The 12,614-nt window shown below is 42.7% G+C and overlaps 1 protein-coding gene across 6 annotated transcripts in view; it reads left to right on the top strand.

The window, feature by feature from the left end:
* The window catches only part of esrrga (estrogen-related receptor gamma a), a 186,719-nt gene that overhangs the window by 122,326 nt on the left and 51,779 nt on the right, over window positions 1-12,614 (top strand). For 4 of the 6 annotated variants that reach the window (XM_033624368.2, XM_033624343.2, XM_033624325.2 and 1 more), the window contains 2 exons: window positions 3,511-3,935; window positions 11,344-11,472. In XM_033624368.2, the coding sequence (XP_033480259.1) occupies window positions 3,511-3,935; window positions 11,344-11,472 (554 nt within the window). The remainder of the gene's footprint in view (window positions 1-3,510; window positions 3,936-11,343; window positions 11,473-12,614) is intronic. The other 2 variants (XM_033624351.2, XM_033624333.2) reach the window with 1 other exon arrangement.

The following is a 12,614-nucleotide window of genomic DNA, read 5'->3' as shown; positions in this document are numbered from 1 at the left end:
AAAAAAAAAAAATGAGACCCAACCCCTTCCCTCTCTTTCCACACTCATCTGAAGAGCAGACAGGCACAATAAGACTGCTCTTTCAGCACTGAGCCGTCGTTACATAGCGCCATAATTATACTGATAACATACATACATAAATGCATTCAACCTCTTGCTCGGCGCAGCGCACTGGCTGTGATTTCTTAATCTTCTTTCCTCTTCTCCTCTCCTCTGCACGCATGTCTTCTTTTTTATTCTTTTTATTCCTCCCCCTTCGACTGCCATTATTTTTCATTTATAAGCAGAGAGAGAGAGAGAGAGAGAGAGAGAGAGAGAGAGGGAGAGGGAGCACATAGAAAAGATGTGAGCAGGAGAAAAAGATATTAGAGGAAGAAAGACAGAGGAATGTAAAGGGAGAAGGAAAGAGAGATAGATGAGAATTTGAGAGAGAGAGAGAAAGAGGTAAAAGCGCCTGAGATCTTTTGGCACTTAAACTCTTTCACTTAATGGTACTCAGAGGGATTGACGGTCGAAGGGAGGGGGCACAAAAGAGCATAAAGAGTGAAAAAGGAGAGATTAAATCATCACCATCACATCATCTACTTAAATGGCTCTACTCTCTTTTTCTGTCACCACTGTATTTCTCTCCCTCCGCTGGAACATAGGCAACCCTGTGCGATCTCTCCCCATCCCATCACTCTTCCCCACATTTACATTTATTTCTTATTGCTTATTCTAGCACCTTATATGTGTTTCTGTCTCTACTCCTGTATCCCTCCATCGACTCTCCATCCCTCTTTTTTTTTTTTTTTACCTCCGTTTTCTTTTATGACTTGTGTCCAAACCTTTTTCGACGTTGTGCCCTCTTTCCAAACTGAAGGCCAACCTTAGTATCAGATAAACAGATTTATAAGCATTGGTGAACACTACAAAGCCACGATTAATGGAGGAATTAGGGGAACTTATAGGGAAGGGAAGGGAGAAGTAGTGGTGAGAATAAAATATCTGATGAAGTATTGTATATTATAAATGTCACTTTAAAGGGAAAATTGACTCAAAAAAGCACTGAATTTCTTGGAAAGGGGTCTTTGCCTCAAAGTACCTGTGAAGGTTTAGCTCAAAGAAGACGATAGCTTTGCGTCATCTTCTTACTCATCAAACAAATTAAAGGGGACCTATTGTGCATTTCCTTATTGTCTATCATATTTCTAATGTTATAGTGGTCAATATTCATAATAAACATGGCCAAAGTTGCAAATAATGAGGTAAACGAATGTGAAAGTTATCCCTGAGAGCAAAAGCCTTAGGTATCGGACAGTTCGGAATACTCTGTTTCCAATTGTTGTCGGTGAAGATTCTCAGTCATCCAGGTCATGGTAATCATAAGTGTTGTATCGTAGTCAACTGGACTTGCTAGAGTTTCTTGAAGATGTTTCACTTCTCATCCAAGAGGCTCAGAACTAAAGAAGCGTCTTGGATGAGAGGTGAAACATCTTCAAGAAACTCAAGCAAGTCCAGTTGCCTACGATATAGCACTTATGATTTCCAACATGTTTGTCTACTTTCATGACCAGCTGTGGTCAGCTCATGACAGATTTCTTTATATGGTCATCTGTTCCGAGTAGCTATATGCTAGCATCAGGGAAACATAATCTGGGTTGACATTGTTAATTTCTCCCCAGTTCTGTATCATATTCTTGCTGTCTTATGTCCTGCTGTGAAGATGTTTGGCTTAGAAGCTGTTGTTGATGATTTTTCTCTGTAGAAAATGCTGCTATACTCTGCTACAGTCTTTTTCCCTGGCTGCAGTGACGGTGCAAAGGCAGAAGACCCTGACATGCTGACCAGTCAGAGCAGACTAGTTTTAGTGCCTGTCTCTTTAGGCCCCCTGCCGAAAAGCCCAGAGTCTCAGACAGAGGTTGAATACAGGTGCTCCAGAACAGACAGTATTAGGAAAACAAAAATGTGTTTTAAAAATTAAAGCATTAAGTTATGTTCTAGTAGAAACCGAAAATACCAGTATGAACCTGAAAGTGAGCAGAATAGGTGCACTTTAAAAACCAAACTGTTCCGAAACAGGTGTCTGTCATTTGGTTATCCTCACTCACTGCAGCCAATTCCTCTTTCTCTCTTTTTCCATTCTGTCCATCTGTCTGCTTTGGCTGGCTGTCTGTCTGCCTACCTGTTTTCCTGTCTATATCCACTCCCCATTCCCCCACCCTTTCCTCTCTCCCACCTGGCTCTTCATTCCCCGTCAAGGCGCTCTCTGTGTTTTATGGGTCCCTGTAGAACAGGGATCTTTTACAGGCTGACTGGACTTTAGAAGCCCCTCGTTTAGCAGCATCCTGCCTTAATTAAAAACCCCTTTTGTGCTTTCTGCCTTTAACAATGAAAAGGGAGAGAAGGGAGGGAGGGCAGGGTTAGAGGAATAGAGAGTGGTAATGCAAAGAGAAAGAGAGAGTGGGCAGGGACAGAGGGAGAGAGAGATGGCAGTGAATAGGAAGTGATAGGGAGACAGGCAGATAGATAGTAAGGTAGACAAAGGGAGGGATGGAGAGATATGGACAGAGAGAAGATAGCTGTTAATTACAACTGCCATTAACAAGACACCAGTCAGCCTCCTTAGGGAGTGGAAGAAGGAAACGCAGGAGAGGAGAGAGGGAGACAGGAAGGGAAGCAGAGTGGAGGAAAGGAAGGGAAGCAGAGAAGAGCAGGAGATGAGGAGAGGACTACAGTAATACTTCAGCACTGATAAGAAGAGACTTTTTTTTAAACACAGTTTTGTATTGCATGGCTTCCCCTAACTTCTTAAACTGTATCTGTCAGTGTGTGCTCAAATATGACCATGAATGAGTCTGTGTGTGTGTGTGTGGGTGGGGGTGGGTGTGTGTGTGTGTGAGGTGTGTATCATGTATGTGTGAGGCTGTCTTTGGGATGATTGAGCAGCAGAGAGGCTGCTTACTGATTACCTTCATGTAGAACAAGCTGCTATTGACTGGAAAGTGACGGATGACCGTCGGCCCCGAGAATGTGTGTGTGTGTTTGTACGACTATAGATGCATTTCTGCTTCTCTTATTTTGCTCATGGTTCCCCTAATGAACCAAAATCTATTTAGTTTTGTGTTTAAGTCTCTTACTGTCTTCTGTCACCTCGTCCCTTCTGTCTCCCTCTGCTCAGCTCTGTCCGTCATTTCTCTTAAGAAAAGAATAACAAATGTGATGGATGGATTGTGTGTGTACATGTATGTGTGTCATTTATAGAACTTGCCCGGCTCAGTGAAAAAATACAAATCCATCATTGAAAGTGACAGTGAGGAAATACAACAACATTAGAACAAATGATTGCTATAATTGGACTTTGAAACATTGCCTTAACTGTATCTATTTTTCTTCTCTTCTAGCTCTGCCTTTCTGGGTTTTCTTTCTTTTCTCTACAAGTATCCATCATTTTACCGACATTTTACACATGACATTTTCTTGTAATACTTTCCTCTTCTTCTTCTATTTGTTCCTGTCTCACTCCCTCAGGCTTCTCTGCAGAATGTCCAGTAAGGAGCGCCACCTTGAGTCCAACTGTCCGTCCTCTTATATAAAGACTGAGCCGTCTAGTCCTGCCTCCCTGACTGACAGCCTAAACCATCACTCCCCTGGTGGCTCCAGTGACGCCTCAGGCTCCTATTCGTCCACAATGAACGGCCACCCCAACGGCTTAGACTCCCCGAGCCTTTACGGCTCCAACGCAGGGCCCCTGGGTCCCGCTGGTGGCCCCGGATCAAAGCGTTACGAGGACTGTTCGTCAACTATTGGGGAAGATTCGCAGATTAAGTGCGAGTACATGTTGAATTCGATGCCCAAGAGGCTGTGTCTGGTGTGCGGGGACATTGCGTCAGGGTACCACTATGGAGTGGCATCCTGTGAGGCCTGCAAGGCCTTCTTCAAACGCACCATCCAAGGTTGGCTTCTACTTTGACTTTCTATCTATACCTATCTCCCTATGTGTGTACCTTTCTGCCTCTATGTGAATCTAGATTAATATTTGTTTAAAGTTGCAGACATTACTATAAGGTGTGATTGATTTTGTGTTAAAGTCTCTTGATGTCAGGCCTAAAAGACTGTCCAGAAGATTTTTTGTAGTTATTTTATTTGATTTCTTCCAAATATGCATTATGAAGCTACATGAAAGGCCATAAACCACTTACAACAAAAGAACACATTATAGGCTCAGCTGCGGGGGAAAAAAGGTCAGAAGTTAATGGTGAAGAGTGTTTTTCATACTGAGCTAAATATGCTCCTTAAAAAGACATGACCTTTCTGCAGATATAGCACACATAGTACCTTAAACATAAACTGTATTTTCTTCAGATAAAAGATGCACATGAAATGCACTCAGTCTCACATGCCCATACACCTGAACCATTATACTAGAACCAGGACATATGATAGAAGCCCCAGGCCAGATGTGAACCCAGATTTTTATGTGGTACATGTCCCTGCTAAGTGAGCCACCAGGCCACCCACTACAGTCTATATTTCTCTCTCCTTCACCAGTTCTCTTTCTGTCATGCACGCACATACACACACTCACATATAAGCATCCAATCAGCTTCATGTAGACGGTCCAACTCCCGGACACGCCCTCCTTTCACCCTCAACCTTGACCTCTTCTTCATCAATAGCAAAGAGTAATTTCGAGGTAATGTTTGCATTTCCAGATCAGGCTGCTTATGCTTGACAGGAAGCGTGTTAGCTATAAGCCTGTTGTCTAGAAGATAGCGTAGTGTCAGAAGAAGGTCAGGGGTTATGTCTGGGGGTCAGGAGTTCAGGTTAGGGGTTAGAGGAGAGAAGGGGTAGAACAGTAATCCACAGGATGAGAAGAGTACCAGGAATTAGGCTCAGTAATCCTTTGCTCATCTCTTGTTAGGGCTAGAAGTAGTCCATGAAATGCTCAGGTATTTAGGCTATCCTCTCCAGTTTTGTGGATATTATATTCATACTCAGCTCTTGATTAGCAGTGTATCCTTCATTCACCCTTGTAAGCACAGTACAGGTCAGTCTCACAGACAACCAATTAGCTGTAAGGCAAGACGGTAAGTCAGCCATTTGTTTATCAATCAACCCAGCTCAAAAACCAACCTAGTTTCACATGACTTATTCAATACGTGGAAAATCATCCAATATATGGTGCAGAGAATTTCACCAATATATCTTTTGCACAACTTCGCTGATGAGTTTCATGAGCATAGAGTTTCATGGTGTTTTTTCATGTTTCTTTCCACAGCAAGCACAACTAAAGTAGATACATATTAGACTGTTTACCTCTATAATCAGACAACACTATAGAACAAAGCTAATCATATTCTCATCTTTTGTGAGTGCAAACAATTCCCATGAAAGGACAAAAACCAACAGTGTCTTAATCCATTTCTCAGTACTTCCCGACTCTCACAGTCTGTCTGTGGCACTCAGCCACAAGTCCATTTGCTCCCTCTGAAGATGTAATTCTTCAGAAACAGGTCATGAATATGTGTCTCTTTATTTTATTAAAATACTAAGTACTGTAGGTTTTGGCTGCAGATATTTTCAGACACTGCTTCTATGCACTCGTATTTCCAGCAGCAGGATGTTACAGTTTAAGTACTGTAGGATCAACTCTCTGTCTTCTTCCAGAAAGAACTCGTCACCAAGTGCAACAGTGTGGTCAGCCCACTCTCCTAGAAATTACATTTATATACAATTATTTTGAAACAGTAAATTTGTTTGAGGAAAACATAATGTCAAACAACTTCTGTTTCAATTAACATTATGAAGATAAGTTGCGAGTGAACGTACTTGGTGTGTTGCAAAAATGTCAATACTGAAATTATCTGCAAAATGTTCACTAAGAACATATTTCAGTTCTTTTCCCCAAAATAGGCAATCTTGCGATACAGTATCCCCTCAAAATACAGCATTTTTTATTATATTTTTTAAACATTTAACCCAAATCACAATCTGTCCCTTACATTACCCAACTTCCCTCTGTTTCCTAAACCACAGACAGGAGTCTGGATGCAATCTCGGGGTTCTGGTGTCAAGGTCCTGTACTTTCTATGCCCACCATCCTCCCCACCAGCCACCTCCTTTGCAGTACATGAATGCAGTGTTTTTGTACCTGAAAGACTGAGGACATCTAAACATAATCCAGGCAGCGATTACATTGGTGCAACATTTACAAACCCATTTCGTAACATACAAACGTTACTTCAAGGAGACAGGGTTGGTATGGATAACCAATTTGTTTTGAGGCTTTGGGTGCACAGACAATACTTGATAGTGAGATCAGTTCATTGATTGATTAAGTCTATTCATGGGACTTGATGGCAATAACAAAAGTATACAATATCACCAGACTTTGATAACCCATTAAAGATAGATCCATGGAGCATTTTTATGTATGGGAAATGAGGGAAAAGTCATAGAATTTAATATTATGACCACTATGGTGGTTAACCCGGTGAGCAAGATGGTCAGCAAGTGATAAACCTTTGAAGACTCTGTGTTTGAGTAATAATCTTTAATGATTTGTTCCCATTAGTCAGCAGGACAGCCCTCTTGTCAGTCAGTATGCCACTGCAATAACCAAGCTACCAGTCAGCCAGCCAGCCAGCCAGCCGTCATCGATCCATCGCGTCAGTCAGTCCGTCAGTCATATCAGAGAGGATTCATCTATCTGCCTTTCCATCCATCCACCTATCTGTCTCTGCTTTCTTTTGCCTCCGATAAGCAGCTTTCCCAGTAAAGCCCCAGAGAGGGAGAGAGAGACAGGGAAATGTGAGGGGGAGGTGGAAGTCTAACATCCAGTAGATGGTCACCACTACCTGGAGATGACCTGTATGTGTTTATTATGGCATGAGATCAGGACACAGTCCAATTCTGACAAAGAGATTGGAACACATACAGAGATAAAGGCAGAGCCATGCACACACAAGCTCAGAGAAGCACATTCACACATAGACACCAGCACACATGAAGGCACAGCCACACACATGACCTTGTAATCACTCTGTGTATAGGTTTAACCCTTAATTCGTCTGCCGTCCCTGTCGTGTGTAGCAGTTTACCAGTCCACATGTCTCATTTCATTTAAGGGCTTGTTAAAGGTTACATAGGTGAGGGTACAGTCCGAGATTAAATACAGAGAGCCCAGCAAACATATAGATACTGTGCTGTGTTGACATCAGAGCCTCTTCAGATTTTGACCTTGAATAGATTTAAAGCAATGACCCGGCCCCTCTCGCTCTCTCACTTCCTCATTTTCACTGTATTTGTAATCTTCCCTTCTCCTGTAGTGGACATGTTGCAGCTCAGGAAGGCCAGAATTAGAGGTTATGGGTCAAGACTTTGGCAAAGCTAGTGGCAGGACTGCTGTCACGAAAGGTTGTGACCAAATACAACAGTTTGGTGGGCAAATGGACAGGAAGCCATATTAAAACTGGAGCCACCAGGAGATATACTGGAAAAATGAGCTGGAACAGAAGTCGTACTCAATTCAATGACATTCTAATATATTTCTTATTGGCCGAGTGGGCTAAATCGCAATCGTTATTTTGCATCTTTGCCCAGAATTAACATGTCCTGTATTTCTTATTAAGAGATATGTAATTGTCCACTCATAATAATCTTACACTAGTAATTTTCCAAACATAACACAACTTGATAATGAAATCTACAAATGCAATTTCATAAACAAATTTCATTTGTTTCATCAGCGTGCTTCAGTATTACTGTTAATGTTTGTTTGGATGCAGACTGAGCAGTCTTGGATCCAGTGGAACAAATGGGTCATGACATTATCTTTGGCTACCACGCAAGCCAAACTCATCCACAGATAGCGTGGGTGTGTGTTACCTCGTGCATCTATGTGTGGGCTTGTGCTCATCCATGTAAATGAGCGCAGGTTTATGTGTGCGCCCGTGCACATATGCCTGTGTTTATGCAGGGTTGTGTGTTAGTGTATGTGTCTTGGCTGGAAAGCAGGGCCAGCCTCAGATGGGCAGCGGCAGACATATTGGTATGTTTCAACCCATTAGCCAATAAAACCGCAGGTAATCACCAAAAAAACACCTCCAGCTGGACAGGGAGGAGAGCATGGGGTGGGAGAGGAGAGGAGAGGAGAGGAGAGGAGAGGAGAGGAGAGGAGAGGAGAGGAGTATATACCAGTTTGGATAAACAACAAGTTGAAACAAGGAATGGAAGAAAGAGAGGAGGAGAAGGGGAGGGTGGGCTGGGCACATGGATGTAGGAAGGAATTAGTGGTATGTGTGTGTGTGTGTGTGTGTGTCTGTGTGTGTGTCGCAGCATGGAGGAAGTGGCTCTGGCAGCTGCTGTTTCTGTGGCGTCAGTCCAGCGACACCTGACAACCTGCATCTATCACTCCCTTATTGAGAGAGAGGGATAAAGGGGAGTGAGGAGGAGGGCAAAGTGTGGGATAGGGAGGGATAGAGCGATGAAATGGGAAGATAAAGATAGAGGGAAGAAGAGAGGTGGATAAGAGCAGGAGAGAGGAAGATGAGAAAGGTGATCAGTGCAGTGAAAATGGAAGGTGGGACCATCTAATAACGGAGCAAACAAATCCTTCAATAAATATACAGTTTTAAATATACAAATTGGGGCTGTACCCTCCTCAGAATTATGTTTAAGAATACTTGACTATTAGTTCCTTTTTTTTCCCATACAGAGTGTTTGAACAGGATTCAGCGGGACGTCACATAGTGTAGTAGACAAGCCAAGTTAGCCCTCAAAGCTAATGTGGGCTAACTGTGCTACCAACAGATGAGAGATATGCAACAACATATTTTGCCGACACTAGATATCAAACAAAAGCCAGAGACTGTATCGTATGAAGTTGCTGTGAGTTGTAAATTCGCCACTTCTAAGCAGAAGGTAGAGGCAGCAAAATGTGGGGACCAAAACGTCACCAGAAGTACACTGCACACTGACTTGGGGAATCACAGATGATTTGAATATTTTACTGATAAGGAACAGCCCTAATACAGCTACACATTTGTTTGTATATCTTGATATAGAATGGTGAGGGGTGTCTCGGTGAATGACTTGGCTAAGAGCATGCCATTGTAACTGCATTGTTGAATTTCAAGTCTGGCCCAGAGACCTCTACCTTTGTCTTCTGTTCAGGTAAAACTATCTTATAAAAAACTGAGGTACTGAGACAAGAAAGCTAACAGAAGGGAGAGGCTGAACTTGTCTCAAGACCAAGTTAGATGTGTAACTTTAGGGAGGTGACAGAAAAGACAGCTCAGAGAGTATTGCAGGCAAAAACACACACTAACATTCATATTACACAGCCTGTACAATGGTGGTCAATTGTCATGCAGCAGGTGGACATACACACACACATCTCAAAGGAGATTGCAGGGGATTTGAGGCCCTCATATATCCCCCCCTCGCTCACACCAACACACACATACAAACTAACACATAGTTATACATAGGAGCCGCCAAGACCCTCTCTGCACTAAGCCCACCTCAGTGCACAATAAGACACAAAAAGACAGAAATAAAGACAGAGAGAGGGAGAGATATGACATTCTGATGTAAAACCCTTCATTTCTAATTCCTACCCTCGACCCCCACTCTGAAGCAGGATGACACATAGGTTACATAGTCCTATATCACACCTTTGTATGGATCTCTAGTGTTAGCCAGCAGTGCCTACCTATCTTTCAAACCGTGCACAATCTGTAATATCAAATAGTGTTTAAGTCCTCTGCACTTTCAGGTGAGATATTAAATACTGTCAAGTTTTACAAACATTTTTACTTCTACCATAGCTGTCACTTTAATGAACAAATGACATGCATTATTATTATGGTCTATTGACTCCCACTTTCACATTAGCACTCTACGTGGATAACTTTTTTCCTGAGTGAGAGGTTTAACACATTTAGCCTTTCAGCCTTATAAGTGGCTCTTTACAGCAGTTATCCATTTAGCAGCGCTTGCCTGTTTAGCCTCGCACTAACAACTGACCGCCCATTAACCTACGCAGATTCTGTGTCATTAGCACATTTAGCCCTGGTGCTAAGTAAGTGTCCCTCTTAATTGCTGAATTATTCTGCACCTCCTGTATCATCCACATGTACAGGTTGGGTGTGAGCTAACTAGTCCCATTAGCAGTGTCCATTAGACTGCAAGGGTTCCCTCCACATTTAGCGTGTTTAGCCTTTACTTTAACTAACAAAGCTGATTAATGAGCATCTTGTTACCCATTAGGAAGTGTTCGTGCATTTAGCCTTTTCCCAAGCTAACTAGCCCCCTTAATCAGCCCAGTAATGAGAAAACATCCTCTCCACAGCAGCAGTCAATAGTAATCACTGTTTATTCTCTTTCAGTGGGAGATGCATTGGCTTGCTGAGGTACTGTAGTCGTCAGGTGGGCACGGGAGGAAGGAAACAAAGTCTTCCCTGGTTCACATCTCAACACAGTTACACATAATATAGATAAATAAACCTTCCTGAACAAAGACGCCCGTTTTAGCAATTCTGCAAAAGTCCAGACTGTCCGAACAAATCCATAACTCTGCTTCGCTTTGTAGTGAGTGGAAGCAAATTACTAAGTGGGGGAAATGAGCAGAACTGGAGGGAGAGTGAAGGTGAAAATGAGAAAACAAAACAACAATATGAAACAGGGGAGGAAATTAGGAGCCACAGCAGATGATTGGAAATAGGTCTCATTTAGACATGTACTGAAATACAAAGTGTTGAGAACAGCAAGGACAGAAAACATGACAGCACAGAGGTGGTAAGATGTAGCAAATGACACATGAAATAGTGACACAGCAGACAATTATAAGTAAAAGTGCTCTCAGCCTCTAACACACTTTAAGTGTTGTTGTTTTCGTTGGCAAGGGTTGTGAAGTTAATAGACTTACTTTGGCTAATAATCTTAACCTCGGCTCTGCATCAGTGCTACTGTGAGTGAACTGCAGCTTGTCACGCAACATCAGGTGGCTCCAGCCAAGGAGCATGCACATACTCTATCTACCAATCTAACACATTCATACATGCACAAATACATAAAACAGTGCGGACACACACACAAACTCAAATCAGAAGACAGCAGATTCGTTTAGTAGAGTTTAGTATCAGTGCTTGCTGTCGCTCAAAGGACCGTCTTAAAGTCAAAGGTCAAAACCAGTCAGCTTTCATTAACATTTATAGTAATATGTGTCTCTAGATTTTTGTCTCTCATTTACTCTGTGCTGCATGACGTGTCTAAAAGTTTGTCTGCCTGCCTGTCTGTTGATGTATCCGTCTGAAATATAGCCCTTTTTCTGTCTTCCTCCAACATGTCTACATACAGGCAACATAGAGTACAGCTGTCCAGCCACCAACGAGTGCGAGATCACCAAGAGGAGACGCAAGTCGTGCCAGGCCTGCCGCTTCATGAAGTGTCTGACTGTGGGCATGCTGAGGGAGGGTAAGGGAAAAGGTCTCTTACTTATCTTTCTCTGTTAACTGTGCTACATGTAGCATTCAAAGACATATTAGGAGATAATGATATCCAGAGATTTCCATAGAACAAAACATAAAACAAATCCTGCAGCTTCACTCCATGGCACATGGTGAAGTAAATCTTAAAGCTATGGAAGAAAACTTTATAATTGTAGCTAAAGATAAAGTGAAAACATGCAGATGATCACTATCACTTTTGGGGCAGGAAGCAGAGGGGTTCATGTGGTCTTAAGTTTGTGGAACACAAAAAGAACAAATGCCACCAATGTTGAACAGTGCTACATGTAACACTAATAAGACATTATTGATACTCCTTTTAAATGCAGTATGTTGTAATCTGTTCCACATTTTGTATCCACATATGTGTTTACAGCTTATTTTCTTATCTGTCTTCTTATCTCACCATCACTTGAAATATATCTACATTCTTCTCTTATTTCCTCTTTGTATGTTCACCTTTAAGTTCCTTATACACAAGTTAAATAGTTCCTGAGGGCATGTGCACACACAAAGTCCCACGTCCAGATGACATCCTTGTCTTACCTAAATGAGATGAACATTAAAGGATTATTGCAACACTCACACACACTCACACTCAGCAGTTCAGTGGTGAAGAAAGGTAAAAAACAAAACCAGATATTATCAGCTCCCAAACCACTTTGATTAAATACACTCACTCTTTCATTTTCACACTCCCTCATTGCCTCTGCCTTTTCCTCTCCCTCTTGTCTTCCCACCTCTGACCTTTCTACTCCCACTGCACTCCCAGCGATGAACAGAGGGAGAGGAGTGGCAAGGGATGAAGAGGAGGGCCGATGGAGAGAGTGAGACGCATAGTGGGAGGGGGGAGGTGGGAGAAAAGCTGGGGGGAGGGAGGGAGAGAGAAGCGATTGATTTATAGGAGCAGAGGAGAGGGACCAGGGGAGGATGAGAGGCAGGGGGAGGATGGTTGAATGAAGCAGAAAGTGTGTGAGAGGGAGAAAGGAGAAGAGAGGAGGGTCAAGGTTGTAATTGATGGGAGACCTGGCCTACGCCCCCTTCCTTACAGTGGTCAGGGAGCGTGCCTCTGCCGACGCCTGCCAGCCCTCCCTCCATCCATTCCTGTCTTCTTCTCTCTCT

This window comes from Epinephelus lanceolatus, chromosome 2 (genome assembly GCF_041903045.1).
Source record: "Epinephelus lanceolatus isolate andai-2023 chromosome 2, ASM4190304v1, whole genome shotgun sequence".
NCBI classification, from domain to species: domain Eukaryota; kingdom Metazoa; phylum Chordata; class Actinopteri; order Perciformes; family Serranidae; genus Epinephelus; species Epinephelus lanceolatus.
Note: the sequence above shows the minus strand (reverse complement) of the source record. Positions and strands in the feature narration are given on the sequence as shown.